This window comes from Mytilus galloprovincialis, chromosome 9, assembly GCF_965363235.1.
Source record: "Mytilus galloprovincialis chromosome 9, xbMytGall1.hap1.1, whole genome shotgun sequence".
Taxonomy (NCBI): domain Eukaryota; kingdom Metazoa; phylum Mollusca; class Bivalvia; order Mytilida; family Mytilidae; genus Mytilus; species Mytilus galloprovincialis.
Window position 1 is genome coordinate 49,899,053 of NC_134846.1, and position 16,138 is coordinate 49,915,190.

At 31.0% G+C, this 16,138-nt stretch overlaps 1 protein-coding gene across 3 annotated transcripts; it reads right to left on the bottom strand.

Moving 5' to 3' along the window:
• Positions 1–1,564: 1,564 nt before the first annotated feature.
• LOC143045198 (uncharacterized) lies at positions 1,565–15,491 on the bottom strand. 3 transcript variants are annotated; one of them, XM_076217543.1, is made up of 9 exons: positions 15,366–15,486; positions 12,038–12,104; positions 9,262–9,399; positions 8,696–8,834; positions 7,404–7,540; positions 6,839–6,976; positions 5,042–5,191; positions 4,640–4,765; positions 1,565–2,421 (listed from the first exon to the last, which is right to left on the bottom strand). In XM_076217543.1, the coding sequence occupies exons 1-9, from the start codon at positions 15,366–15,368 to the stop codon at positions 2,339–2,341; spliced, it is 981 nt and encodes a 326-aa protein (XP_076073658.1). In that variant the 5' UTR covers positions 15,369–15,486; the 3' UTR covers positions 1,565–2,338. The 3 variants fall into 3 exon arrangements, with proteins under 3 accessions (XP_076073658.1, XP_076073660.1, XP_076073659.1); XM_076217545.1 differs by lacking the exon at positions 6,839–6,976 and having other exon boundaries at positions 15,366–15,491; XM_076217544.1 differs by lacking the exon at positions 7,404–7,540 and having other exon boundaries at positions 8,697–8,834; positions 15,366–15,480.
• Between the last annotated feature and the right edge of the window lie 647 nt (positions 15,492–16,138).

Genomic DNA, 16,138 nt, shown 5'->3' on the forward strand with positions numbered 1-16,138 from the left:
AATATATGTACGTTATACGATGACGCCAAGTGAACGTCATCATCTACAAATGTTCAATAAATATATTGAAATCAGATATAGATGCATGGTTTCTTTGGTACGTCAGTGTTATAGGACACAACTGAACTACACAATGAACGCCGTTTTTTACAACAAACAATCGATATTCCCATAAGAACCAATTGTGCACCTCTTCTTGCCTACTTGTTCCTTTATTCATATGAGAATGACTTCAGACAGGAACTTCTTAGGAAGAATAAATAAAAGTTTTTTTTATTCTGATCCGCTATGTAAAAGATGTTTTCTCACTAAATAATTTAAAAATTAGTGACTGTGTTGTAAGTATATATATCCCATCGAACTTAAAATAAATGGTACACAGGATACAGTTAATTGTATTGGTAATGCTTTTTCAAATGTGTATGGAGCATGGTTTTTTTATCAATACATATCCACTAGAGACCACGTGTCGTAGATGGAAGCAACTATAAGTCATCGTAAAAGGAGTAGGTCAAGTAAGACCACTGTTTGGCCTCAAAATAGGCCAGTTTTACAAAATTGTATAAATGAACACTTTTAATTATTTATTGGAAAGTAGACCGCTTCTGTTACATAAAAATGGGCTGTCTTTGACAAATACAATGCTCATGTATTTGGGTACTAGCATCATTAAGTCATGCTTAATTACTGAAATGGAAGTGACCGCATATGTGTTCATTCTTAATATTTAAATGCTCTTCAACTTCGTACTTTATTTGGCTTTATTTTTTATTTTATTTTTTACTTTTTTTTAAATTCGAGCGTCACTGATGAGTCTTTTGTAGACGAAACGCGCGTCTGGCGTATATATAAAATTTAGTCCTGGTATCTCTGATGAGTTTATTTATAATCGATGATAATACATAACATGTATAAAGGTTCAGGATGAACACGGATACGGCCACTTTTATTTTTGACAAAACAAACATCTGAAAACTGACATATTATGGAATATTTACTGGATTTTTAATAGTATTTCTTGTTGATTTCGTCAAAGTGTCTTGTTTTCATCTTCATCTTTTGATCATGGTATAATACTTCTGAGGTTTATTGCTACTCAGAGTTTGTTCCCATTTTGATTCATGAAAGCACACAAAAGTTAATACATGATATTTTTTTAATTTGTTTATTACGTAATCGTACATCAAGTTGTATTGCAATAACAACCTTCATTAACATGCGGCACATAAACGTAATAATTACTACATTAACACATCATTTTAAACATTATGTTTTAACATTGAACGAGAATTTTCATAAGCATTAACATTGTAAGATAATCAAAAGTTCCCTATCTTAGTTGAATGTAAAACTCCTAAACATTCATGATTAAGGCATATAGTATTTAACCATACTTTTTAATTGACAATATGATTAATTAGGTATCTTATGGTGTTATTGAATGTATTTACAACAAAAGGAAAATAACAGTAGGACAACGAGTATCTAGTTGCGGTAAAATTCTAAACGACGTTTTATAAGTCCTATACAACTAGAGTTAATAAAAGTTGTAGCTATTTTGAAATTTTTAGATACGCAATTATAAACACAAAATAATATAAAAGATTTCCAATTCAGTGTTGCCCATTGTAGAATTACCAACAAATGTAAAACAAAACGGGAAGCCTTTGAAAATTTAAAATGAAATTCACCTCTCCTTACTTATAATAGATAAATAAATATAATGGTCTTCTTTTTAAAAAATTGTTATTTGAATGGAGAGTTGTCTCATTGGCACTCACACCACATCTTCCTTTATTTATGTATACAACTGATTACTTCCCGATTTATGATTGAAGTTTGATTTATGTCGCATCAGCGCAAAGTACCTATTTTGCAGTGATAGTTATTCCAAAAAATTAACAAAAAGCACTTTTTAAAATAAGACGAAATGTCTTGCAATTTACCTAAACTTTTGATTAAAGCGATTATATAACTTATTTCAAAATAGATTGAACAATAAGATCATGTGATGAAAATTGAAATCGTTTTAAACTAATACATTTTTTATAAATTTGGAATATATTCAAATTTTGATCAAATTGTAACAATTTTTTTAACTCGAACTATATAATATAAATAGTACAAATATAAAATAATTCATATTAAAATGTATTTTTCAGAAAGTCATCAGTACATGAAAATCACAAACAGAAACAAATACCAATTAACATTAAGATATAATGTATCACAGATCATCATGTTGATTTAAAGACAGTTGACAATTCAAATATGAAAACTGTAAATTCTAATCTTAAAACGAAAAACAAAACATTTCAAAATGGTCTAGGAGAAACATTTATCGTAGAAGAAAATTCAGGGATACAAGGATGGGTACCACGTACATGTATGACAGAGTGAAGACTTTGACAACACCATTGCCTGTAAAAAGTAATAGAACTTAGATTTAGATAAATATTATACAATATTGTTTTTACACCTGATTAAATGCCCTTTCGGTCAGGGAAATGCAAAAACGGACTTTATATTTTTGACTCTTTTTAGAATGTCTAAATTTGGACATATTTGCAAGAACATTTTTATTTTCGTAATTGTTTAACGAACTGGTTACGTTTTCATAAAATCTTAAAATTTGTTCATAGATACTAGACAAATAAAACATTAAGATACATTTACGCATAAAAGACACCCTTTTATTGGTCGTTGTTAATAACGGGAAAACACGTCAAATAAGCAGGAAGATTTATTAACAACTGTTCGTAAAAACCGTTCTCATTGGCGTAGAGAAATTCGCAATAAAAGAAAACTTTAAACCAACCATTCAAATATTTCGGACCTAATTTATATTTCAAAAAACAAAGGCAGACGTTATCTGTTAACCATGCTTTGTTATTACCTGTAAACAAATTACATGAAGTTTTAGAGGATTGCTACACAATTATATATTGCAGTCCTAAGTATGAAATCGTTCAAATTGTAATGGCATATTGTTATTTTAAGCTGTGTCCTTAAATTGATCGCACTGAAGATCATAAAAAAGCATTTTATTAAAATCAAGTATGTCAATAAAGTTTTTGATTTTACAAATATTGCCGGTATCTTTATGATCATTCTGTAATAGAACAAATTCATGGATATTTTGATCATACAGAACTCTCTCCCTCTTATTTGTTATGTTTACAAAACATCTACTAGGAAATATGTGTTAATTATAGTCGAGTGTGTAAATAAATGCAACAGAAGTATACCGCTGTTCAAAATTCATAAATCGATAGAGAAAAACAAATCCGGGCTACAAACTAAAACTGAGGGAAACGTATCAAATATAAGAGAACTACGACACACCAGAGACACAACACCGAAATGTAACACACACAGAAACGAACTATAATGTAACAATGGCCATTTTCCTGACTTGGTACAGGGCATTTTATAAAAATGGTGGGTTGAACCAGGTTTTGTGGTATGCCAAACCTTCCGCTTTAATGGCAGTGTTAATCATAACATAAAATTACAACATTACACGACAGGGTTACAATAAATAAACAGATAAATGGGAGAAAATATAGGACAGAGAAAAAAACGAATAATAGCCATCAAAAGGTAACAGGTTGAACAAATATTTTATACGTCAGACGCGCGCTACGTTCACACAAAACTATGTTCAGATGTTAAAAGTTTGAAAGTCATAACAAGGTGTAAATATCAGTAACAATACACCTACGTCATGTAATTGCAGTTATCTCGAATTCAATTATAGCCCATAGTTCCCATGTTCACAGGAGAGAATCACATCATTCAAATCATTCGTGACCGAGAGTTAAAATCATTCCTCTGTAAAGGACCTAAATATCATCCTCCGTCAATTATTTATGGGAATGAGTGTCTAAATATCATCCACGTCTCACTCCGTACTTACTGTTAGAAATGGATAAAACGAAAAACAGCTGACAAGAAATCTTTTGACCCTTTTTTAATTCAATAATGAACATAGATGATATACGTATACAACATTTTATAGATGATTATTTCATTTCCTACCGTTAATTGTCAATTTTTAGATGGTGACGTTCCCTTGTCAACTTGTAAGATTCGCTCGTGTATGAAACAACGTATTAGATTTTAGCGATGGAAATTTGTGTATTACTGAAAAATTATTACACCACGGTTTTCGATATCAAAAACTAGTCAAAACATTTACTAAATTTTATCACACTAGGAAAGTATTTAGTTTTGATGTTATATTTTTATTCTCATAGGATTTTGTCTGATGCTTAGTCCGTTTCTGTGTGTGTTACATTTTAATGTTGTGTCGTTGTTCTCCTCTTATATTTAATGCTTTTCCCTCAGTTTTAGTTTGTTACCCCGATTTAGTTTTTTTTCCATGGATTTATGAGTTTTGAACAGCGGTATACTACTGTTGCCTTTATTTATGTATTCAACTAGGTTTCTCCTTGTATTCAAACGATGTAAAATATTTGAGAATTTCTTTCTCGAAATTTTTATTTTGCTTACTTAATATAACAGTTAACTTACAAATAAGATATGACATAGTTTACTGCCTTATATTACGGTGATATCGACGTGGTTGGATTTGGATCTAATGTCACCAATGTATTTCAATCTAACTTAAACTTACACATGGTAGGACTGATGGTTGGCGATGGATCATAACCTGCATCACACACACATTTGTTAGTACCAGAGTCACATGAAGCATGACTTACACATTCACCTGATGCACAATTGACTTTTGGACTCTTCCCTGCAATTGAAAACCAACAGAACATATTTCGTCTGTGTCAATGTGACAGTACTCTAATACAAAGACTAACTTATTTCGAAATTAGGTTATGGACACTTAATCGGTGCTCATATAGTACGTCAAGCTGTCTACATTTGTAAATATAACATATTTAATGTTGTGTTTTGTGTACTATTGTTTGTTTGTCTGTTTGGGTTTTTTTATGCATGGCGTTGTAAGCATGGTAAGTTATAAATGTTCCTCTAGTTTCTAATGACAAACAAGTAAATAACTTACTTGGTTCGCAAGATCCTGCGGATTCATAGTGGGTGGCTTTGCACAGACATTGATAAGTTCCTGTAACACCAGCATTTTTGCATTCGGTGTTGGCTACACATTGATCTTTTGCAGGCTCTGCGACAACACAAGTTGCGTTAAATGCAACTTCTGTAATAAAGTAGTATATTCCAAGTTGTTTCCAAATCTAGTGCTCAGATTTGTTATGAAATAAAATGTATCGGAATTTGAGTTATATGGGTGAACATAAATTTGACAGCTAAAATAAAGTTAAATCACAAAAATAATGAACTCCGAGGTAATTCAAAACGGAAAGTCCATAATGGCAAAATCAAATAATAAAACACATCAAACGAATGGACAACAACTGTCACGTTCCTGACTTGGTACAGGCATTTTCAAATATAGAAAATAGTGGATTGAACCTGGTTTTATAGCGCTTAACCTCTCATTTGTTAGACATTCGCATCACATTATCCCTTTAGATTTTTGATTTATATGAAATGAAAAAAGTTCCTAATCAAATGGCAAAATCATAAACTCAAACAGATCAAACGAATGTAAATGGTCATCCAACCAAACACAAAATTGTTCTTAAGACGTTTAGAAAATCTCAAGATTGGTAGATCCTTAATAAAATCAGCAGGGGGATTCTATTAGTTTCTAATATAAACCCAGCATTATACTAAATACCATCTTCATTTTTTTTTATTCAAAATAAACTTAGTCTTTTGGCTTTAATTGCTTTTGCATTTAAAAAAAGTGAAGTATTATATATAAACCACTAATATTTACTGCAATAATGTATGGATAAGAGCAAACGGTTGTTGAATAGGATTAAATATAAAGGATAATTAATAACAAAAAATTTAACACAAAATATTTTTTTGATAACGGGGGTCCATTAGCCATGCGCATTTAGGTTTTTGCTAACAAAAAAACATTAAATAAAACGATAGTTTAAGAAATATTTTATAGATAAGCTATGGTTTGGAAAGATAGCATATTTGTAAGAATCGGTAGACAAGTTATATCAAAGACTGTTTGTATCCAGAAGCATTTTATTATCATAATCCGAATTGAGGTAACCATATTCATGAAATGAATTCTAGTAAAAAGTCATCTAAATGTTTTTCACACCGTTTTCAAAATTTAATTCGAAATCTTATTTTTCTTTTATGAAATAAAAAATAAAATATATATTTCTTGTTTTTAGAAATACTTCTAATGGCATAAATTATAAGGGTGACTTTCAAATTGACGTTTTGAATCCATGTTTTATTTTGTCAGGCAAACACTATGAACACGGCATTTTATTTTTGACAGTACTACAATGTAAAGCCCAAATTCGGGAAAGATAATTTTGTAGAGTTAAATACTTGTAGAAAAAATAAATACTTTAATGTTATGAGAGTAATCCTTAAATTCGTAAGACGCAAGTTAAGGAGTGAAATTTTAAAAATTTGACATTGATGTACGTAACGATCCACATGAAGTTTGCCATTAATTTAATTGTCTAGAAACAAATGTCAGCATGCCACTACTATTGAAGTCAAGTGAATTGAACAATTCAGTATTTGCTAAATGTCAGCGCAACCTATTTGGGTATAATAAATACAATACATGAGAAGTGTGATAATTGCTTCTTTTTTTCACAACGGGTTAAAGTGTTGGCCCCATTGAAGTTTTCAGAAAATTACAAGAAAAGAAATATTTTCTTCCTGACATAGAACTGGACATGTATCAGCGATTGTCTTTGTATAACGATTATTTATCCATAATGCTATGTTTTCATACTTTGATGACAGGCTCCAGTCTTATTAACAAAATGGGTGGACTTGCATCCGCATGTATGTTTAGTGGCATTGCATTCTGCTTGAGGGTCTGCACACTGACCAGCCGGTGAAGCTGTACATGCTCCAGCTAAAGCAATTTCTGAAATGCAAATAACTTATTCTGAATTAAATTTCTAAGACACTGTATAGAATTGTCAATTTAACTTTAGAAATGGGTATGACGTTGATTAACATTGTAGTATAAAGGCAATAATAATGTATTGACTAGACATACACCAATATTACTCATAATTTTCCCTTGTTTCTTAGCATTATCCTGCAACTCTGTAAGTTAAGTCAATAAACTAATAGTGTTTACGTATAATGTAAATTAGAATATTCGTTCCAATCCCGTTTATTTTAATCAATATGCGTTAACATCATGATCTTTTGAAAGTTTGTAGTATTTTTTATATTTGTACATTCGAATACAATGTGTATATATTGAAAGTTTCTTGGTTAAAATACAAAAAAAATTTGAGGATCAGGGATATATATAAAGAAGGCAGCTAGCCAACAACTCTTACTTGTGGCACATGTTGTAGCATTTTTTTTATAAGAAGTTGTACTACATGCACATTTGTGGGAATTAGTGTCACATATGTTGTTACTGTCTGTACAATCTCCGACGCCGGTACCTTTACAACCTGCATCGAATGCTACTCTTGAAAATAGATAGCATTTTTTTATACGAATGGTATGACATGCACATTTGTTGGAAGTAGCGTCATAAATGATGTTACCCTTATTTTTGATAATTTTACCTATTTTGTCTGTTTGTTTTGTTCACACATAATTGTCAATATAATGGCAAGTGATGCGACTGTTATAAAAGTGTGAGGTTTAGCTAGTTTTAAAACAAGATTTAATCCACCATTTTCTACCTTAGAAAATGCCTGCACCAAGATAAAATATGACAGTTGTAATCCATTCGTTTGAGGTGTTTGAGCTTTTGATTTTGCCATTTGATTAGGAACTTTCCGTTTTGAATTTTCCTCGGAGTTCAGTATTTTTGTGATTTTACATTTTACTGTCTGTACAATCTCTGACACTGGTACCTGTACTATGATAATTGTACTAAACTGTGTTATCCGTCTGAACGAGCTTAACAACCTTGCCCAATATTTGTAATGTGCTGTCCCAATTTAAAAGACGAGTGAGTTAGTAAAACATGTGCTGGCTGAAATTTACTGTAAATACAATTTTTAAATCTTACCAATACATATTGTGAATACTATCTGGATATCAATCTTATCAGTCGAAGACATTAAAATATCATTCGGAAAACGTTAGAAAACACAATTTTAATGATTTGTATAAAATGAAATTTTTGGGTTTTCTTCTTACAAATTTTGATTTTAGTATTTCAAGAAAATAGGGACCTGTGATAACTACGTAAGAATGATATTCATTTGACCAAACATAAATGAAGCTGTGAAATTCTATCAAAATTGTTAAAACAATAATTTAACAGGATGCATTTCCGATCAACTTGAAATTTGCCTTGACTTTGAATTTCACGAATGTCAACATGCCACTACAATTGAAGTCATGTGATTTGAACAGTTCAAGTGTTCTGTAAATGTCAACGTATATTATTTTGGTACAATTTATACAATAGAAAGTTGGTATCTGTACTTAAATAATTGCATAATAATTTTTTTTATTTCCGGACAAAATGTTGGCCATGTCGAAGTTTTCAGAAAATTACAAAGAATCAAATATTTCCTTTCTGGCATGAAACTTTATATGTAACACAGAATAAATTTGCATAAACAATGATTTTCAATCCATAATACTATGCTTTCAGAAAGAATTACGTAGTTGACAGGCTCCAGTCGTATTTACAAAATGGGTTGACTTGCATCCGCATGTATGTTTAGTGGCATCGCATACTGCGTTAGAGTCTGCACACTGATCAGTCGGTGTATTTGAACATGAACCATTCAAAGCAATTTCTAAAATGAAAATATTTTATTCTGAATTAAATTTCTAAACCTTTATATGAGGTTCCCAGTTTAACTTTAGAATTGTGTATGACGTTTGTGAATATTGTAGTAAAAAGACAATAATTGTGTATTAATTAGACATAAACCCATATTATTGATGATTTCCCCGGTGTCTTAGCATTATCCTTTAACGTAGTAAGTCAAATCAATAAGCTGATAGTCTTTACGTATAATATAATTTAGAATATTCTTTTTCGTCTTATCAATTTAAATCTACATTTGATAACATTATGATCTTTTCAGAGTTTGTTGTCTTTTTCATATTCGTAAATTTGCATGTCACGTGAATATACTGAAAGTTTGTTGGTTTAAATGAGAGAAAAAATATGAGAACCAGGGACACATGTCAATGAGACAGCTAGCTTACAGATCTTACTTTTGACACATGTTGTAGCATTTGTTTTATAAGAAGTGGTACTACATGCACATTTGTGGGATTTAGCGTCACATATGGTGTTACTGTCTGAACAATTTCCGACTCCGGTACCGTTGCAGGCTGCATCGAATGTTACTCCTAAAATATATAGCATATAATGTTTTAGTTTAAACATCATTCTAAATCGTGGTTAAGAATAGGAGATTTCAAAATAGTTTCAAATATTGGCGTGTTAACAGATATAAAAAGATGTGGTATGAGTGCCAAAGAGACAACTCTCCATCCAAGTAACAATTTATAAAAGTAAACCATTATATATCAAGGTACGACCTTCAACACGTAGCCCTTTAAAAATCTAATACAATCTTGGGGATATTTCCGAAAGTGTACACCAAAACGTTGTGATTGGTTTAAAACGTTCTTAACTATAGAAATTCAAACCATAAAGTTCCATTATTTTCGTTTTGGTGTACGAACAATTAGATTAACCATAGTCTTTTAGATTCTGATTTATTTCAAATATATATTGTATATGAACAAATGAAGAGATAACAACAAGCAATCGTGTAAATTCTTTTGTAAATTGGAATTTAAAGAGACTGTTGTTTCCCTGTTGGTTGTTTAACGGCCGTGACAAATATTTCATGTATTTTTTGGACGAAAAACATTTATTAAAACTATTGTAGTTCCCTAGTTCATGAAGCAAGGTCTTGATTTGAACTTTGTAAACAGGTTGAGTTTTAGGTTTGTTATGGACCTTGTATTACAGCATGATCTTTATTCGTTCAAAGAATTATTGTATTCTTTTTCATTTTAATTGTAGCTGAAAAATTATACTAAGAGCAATAACAGAGGTCAATTTAGTTAATCAAAGACGCACGCGGATAAACATTTTGAACACAAAATACATAAACAAGACTTACAACGAGCATTATCAACCAATTGAATTAGTGCTAAAGCAGACAAACCAAAACAAGCGGTGATATGCGTATTGGGAGTGTTAAATTGTTAGCTTATATTTGATCTATGAGTTTGCGAGTCCCTCTGGTATCTTTCACTCCTCTTCTATTTCAAAGATTCACTGTAATCTTATAGAAATAATGTTGTAATTAAACTCATTATAGATACCAGGATAATCATTTTGTACAACAGACGTGCGTTTCGTCTTAAATAAAACTATCAGTGACACTGGTATCATAATATTTCAAAACGCCGAAAAAAGAATAAAGTTGAAGAGCATTGAGACCCAGAATTCTTAAAAATGTTGTCAAAAAGCTAGGTGATCTATTCCTGGGGGAAGATAAATCCTTTGAATAAAGATTTATGCCAAATTCTAATATTATGTGCTTCTCTCGCCTTGTGAATGAACCCATGCTCTAAATCGAATAAAATTTGTTTGCACATGCGTATATTGACTACTGCAGAATAATGAATTTCATCATATTGGCATGATTTAAAATATTTCACTAACTTAAAACACTTCCAAACTCTTAAATGATGCACATGTTGTTACTTATTCATTTATCATGACTTTGAAATGTGTTGCAATTTGAAATTGACATATTTGACCTAGATACGACAACCGTTCATGCTGGTTGTTCAAAACTCCTCCCTCTGAAAATGACATTGCCAGTCGTTTGCTCGTTTACAAACAAAAAAGGAGGTTAATGGAAGAGCCTACACAAACGCTCGACACTTATTAACACTATCGCTCGGGCAATAATAATCAAGAATATAATGCCTAACCATGTTAAAACTACAATAAAGTATAAAGCTTGCAACCATTATTTCTTAAACAGAATTACAAGATGTTGTGTGATTGTCAATGAGACACATTTCAACAAGAGACCGAATTGCGTTGTACTAAACAACAATAGGTCACCGTACGCCTTTCAACAATGAGCAAAACCCCTCCCTCATAACATGATATAATAGTCCTCAAAATAACAAATGTAAATCAATTCAAAAGTTGAAAACGAACGGATCAATGTATGTACAAAGTAAGAATCGAAAGAAAAATATAATATACATTAACAAACTGAATTACAATCTGTATGTTCTTAGATTAAACAGGCACATACAGAATATAGCGGGATTAAACATGCTTCCTTTTATTGAGTCAGGATGCGCATGGAGGAGGATTTTCATACAGCAGTAGCCGGTAACTGTAGTTGCTGGTAACGATTCAGCGCCTTCGTTATAAAGGTCGTTGTCTAATATCTTATATGAACAGATATAATGTTCACGATGAGAATTATTAAACATGTAATACAAAAGTTTGGCGCGAATGGAACGAACGATTTTTTAACTGCCACTCGACAGGTGGGTATGTAAAATAAAAGCAGTATGTTTTCAACGCAACAGTTCCCATACTGAGAGTTGAAAGATTTTATCTAAAACGTGTGTATAGAGCGTGACACTCCTCATTACGAGACAATGGAGAAAGTATTCTATTCCAACTGAAAATGGATTCGTATTTATGATTCTAGCATAGCAAAACGGACGCCAACCATTAGTAAAAGTATAACTGCTGTTTATTATCCCCATTTTACCTTCCTGAATGAATAACCAGCGAAAATATAACTTTTGAAATCCTATTCAAAGAAGTCGAACATAATTCAAATTAAGATACTATCAGCTGACATGTTGTTTACATTGCCGCAAACAGGTTAAGTTTCGAGAGCAAGACAAAAACGGAGAAGAATTAAGTCTGCAAAATTCAAACATTACAATATTTTATAGACAGACAATAGCTATATCAATGATGAAAACATACCTTTAACACCCACTGCTATATACAGAACAAACAGCATCAAGATTCCAACAAACCGAGGAAAAAGGTCCTGTAAGAAGATAAAAAATATATATTTATATCGCACAATGTATTAAGTTATATGTATATGTTATTGAAAAAAAACCTTGCAAATTTAGGGTGTTTATGTGTTCATTCGTAAATACAAAATCTCCATCCTGGGATAATGGGTTAATTTTCATCAACAATGATTTAACCAAAACCATTTAAAAGCCAGGTATGTATGAATGACTTTGATTTTAAAAAAAAAAGTTGCATAGCCACAATAACATTATCTAGTAGTTCAGGAAGAAAATACCTCAAATAAAGTTGCGAAAATATTAGTTTCAGTTTATATACACGCGTACGCTATTTTGATATTTTTTAATTTAACACAAGTTGGTTTTGATGGGCGTGGCTGACATTTTATTTGCTTCAGTGGGTTTTCAAATTTGAAAAATACCATACAGCGAGGAAATATATATATACGAATGATCTGACAGTATGGTTATTCGAGGTGATTGGTGCATCATGTTCCTATCAATATGTATTTGTAAAGAATGTTTTATCTTTTCGTCATAACAATTACGAAGTAAGTGCTACCCGAAGGCAACAGTAGTATACCGCTGTTCGAAAATCATAATTCGATTGAGAGAAAAAAATCTGGGTTACAGACTAAACCGAGGGAAACATATCAACTATAAGAGGAAACAACGAAACAACAGAAACACTATAATAGTACAGTACATTTTAAGAAAAGATGGTGGATTGAACTTGGTTTTGTGGCTAGCCAAACCTCGCGCTTTTAAAGCAATGTAAATATAACACTAAAATGACAACATTACATGACAGTAATATAATACAAATAGCCCTTTAAAAACACCAACACTCAATACGTTTATCATGACCACAACATTGTAGGTGCATTTCTTGGCATAAAGAAAACTTGCTTCCATGCTACGTCTGTACCTTGTGGTAGGAAAATTTTGTTCTCGGTCATTTAAGAGGCTATACTAAAGAAAGTAAAACTAAGCTCACAATCGGTATAATTTGTGCTAGAGCAACTGCTTTTCGATTATTTTGTGGCGTTAAGAAAACATTAAACATAATACAGTCAAATTTTTCACGAATTGGAACGATTAATATATTTCTAGTTTTTCACTTAACTGACCAAGTACAAGCATGTCGCTCCAAAGTGCAGTTTACAAACTCCGCAATCAAAAGTCTCTTTATATATAAAAGTAGATTATAGAACATAGCATTTTGGTACATTCAATACAAAGCCTTTGATTTCCTGTACTTGTAATTGATACGTGAATTTGTTTTGTCTTAATGTTAGAATTTCGCATGCCTCAATGCCATTGATTGCAGACTTGTTAGACGTCAAAAACGTCAACCTAATGAACATAGGGTTATGATGATCTATAAAGCAAGCTATAGTAGCTTAGAATTATCAAAAATATTTACCCTTTTTGCAGTTTAGTACATAGAGCTGCCAGAAGGACAATTTGCATAAAAGATTACTGTCTTATCAAATGGACGAGAAAACATCAACGTTGTAATAAATAATACGGTGGGCCTGCCATATCAAATCTATAATACCCATGTTACAGTCTTAGTGGAATGCTGTAATCTCATAGTTTACCTGTCCAATTGTCCGTCTTAAACTTACATATTCCTCTTTATCACGTCAGATTGTCAACAAATCCGAAGGTACGAATAACAAAACTAAATTCGACCCGAATTATCGGTTTCCTAATTTTGAAGATATTTAAAAAAACAAGGCAACATATTTGTGTCCTTTGATACATTCTGTTTTTGCAAAGATCGATGTTACTAGCTATAAAGTAGGGTTTGAAATAAAATAAAATCTAATTTGAATGCCAAACACAAATAATTCCTATACAAAGAAGCTTAGAATATGTCAGGTAAAGTTTCTTAACCATCGGGTATTATCAAAAGTGTCGTCAACGAGAAGAAGTGACAGACAAAAAAATATGAGAAATATATAATGAAACTTTAAATATCCAATGGGGTTTATTTAGTTCAAAACAACGCTACTTGACTGCCCATCATATATGGAATATGAAAATCGATTACATGGGACGACTTGACATCATTAAGTGGTTATACGTTAAATCATAGCATTCCTTTTTACAAAAAATGAGTGCAAAATGACACACATACGAACAGACACAAAACCCATTACAGTTTACCCTCCGCTCCTAGCGTGAGATTTTTATACATAGGATGACAGCAATTATTTATAAATGCATAATATATAAAAATCCATTTAAATAATACAAACAAATATCGAGTTTAGTGCAGCATATACACATTTCGATTATAAAAGCTGGAGTCCGAATAATCTTAAAAGCTGTTGAGCTGACAATCCGGAAATGAACAAAAATGTAATAAAGCCCGAACGTAGATTAACATGCAAGCAGTATGTAATATAGCATTACACGCTTAAAACATGTATTCTTCTTCTTCAAACAAATACAAATGTTTTAAAATATTTTATTTGCTTTATTTAGATATAGCACCTTTGTCATAGAGATTTTCCCTTATTAGTTTTTGTTAAATTTGCACTTTTCAAAAAGTTTTGAAAAATTGATCTTTGTTTCAGATAAAGCAATACTTCGGTGGCATGATTGGAGCTTTATCCTGTCTAGTACTATAGACAAAATTTCACATAACATTTTATGCATTTAAGAAAACATCATTAATGAAAGTTAACCTATCAAATGTTCAACTTTTTTTCCTGTGTACAAGCTTGGGTAAAAATGTAACCTCAAATTTCCAAAATATTTTATAGAATGACCAAATTGAAAACAAATTGTGCTTAAAACACCAAAGATATATGTGTATGACTCAGAAGTATTTTACTACTATGAAATGTAAGAATATTTTCATACACTTGTCACATTCAAAAAAATATAGTTTCGACTCTTGTTCGGATGCAACCGGAAGTGACGTAATATAATCTGAAGGTTTTTTTACACTTTTATAATATTTTTTAGTTGAATAAAATGAATGTGCTATTTTATCTTTGTAATACTGGTTATTTTAAACATTACAATCTACAACGATTCGAGCAAAACGTCTTCGAAAAATTCAAATCAAGCCACAACAAGATAAAATAAAAGTGTTTACCAATACATGATCTGATATTTATCTCATGTACTTACAAAAAGTTGAATATAATATAACAGACGAATCTACAGAAATGTCTCAATGAACCTCTTTGTCTTCATATGTTTACAGTTTTGATAAAAAAAATAATTGTTACAATAATACAATATGAACCTACCATGATAGTTCAACTGGTCATACAATTGTTCAATCTGTAACTATTATACACTATTTTAGTATTTATATGATAACGTGATTCTTACACTTATCAACTGTAAAAGTAGGACACATTGTCTCCTAGGTAATATTATATTTATTTACAAAGCTTTGCGCTATGACATACAGTTCAATATTTATCATTTATCTAAAATATCTTGACATAATTTTGACTTCCGGCTCACGATAAGATATACTTACATTTATACATAAATGTTTGGCATAGGAGAACGTAAAATAGATGAAATTTTTTTCATGAGCTGATATTACAATGTCATTTTTATGGGAACATAAGAAAACAGCAGCGAGCCGCTATAGGAAAGTAAAGTGGCTATACTAAATCTATATGTAAAGAAAGATGAAAAATACGTTTAAACTGTATGAATTTATATTGAAGCCTTAGCATTGATAAATGTATTTTATTTCGTTTGAAATGGGGTTTAGCTGTTAAACTGCTGAGAAAGTACTTTTATACATATCAATTTCGTTATTTGAACAAAAGTTATATATGTCTGGGTACTTAAATTGAGAACATCTGTATAACTTGTATTGCTTTTAATATGCAACCTAATTTTTGTTTGTGTTCTTTATTTAATTGTTCATGAAGATTGATAATGTGCTAATTGTTGATATTTATAGTCTTTTTCTTCTTCGCTGTGAATACCACTGTCACTCTAATATAATTATAATCAATTTAACTATTGTCGGTTTATTTTCTTAATTTTGTATGCCATA

What these genes read in the sequence shown, in the direction of transcription:
- LOC143045198 (XM_076217543.1), bottom strand. An exon ending in TGCTACAACATGTGTCAAAA is followed by an intron (nt 8,835 to 9,261) that starts GTAAGATCTGTA and finishes TTTTCATTTTAG; the next exon opens with AAATTGCTTTGAATGGTTCA. An exon ending in AACCATCAGTCCTACCATGT is followed by an intron (nt 2,422 to 4,639) that starts GTAAGTTTAAGT and finishes TACTTTTTACAG; the next exon opens with GCAATGGTGTTGTCAAAGTC.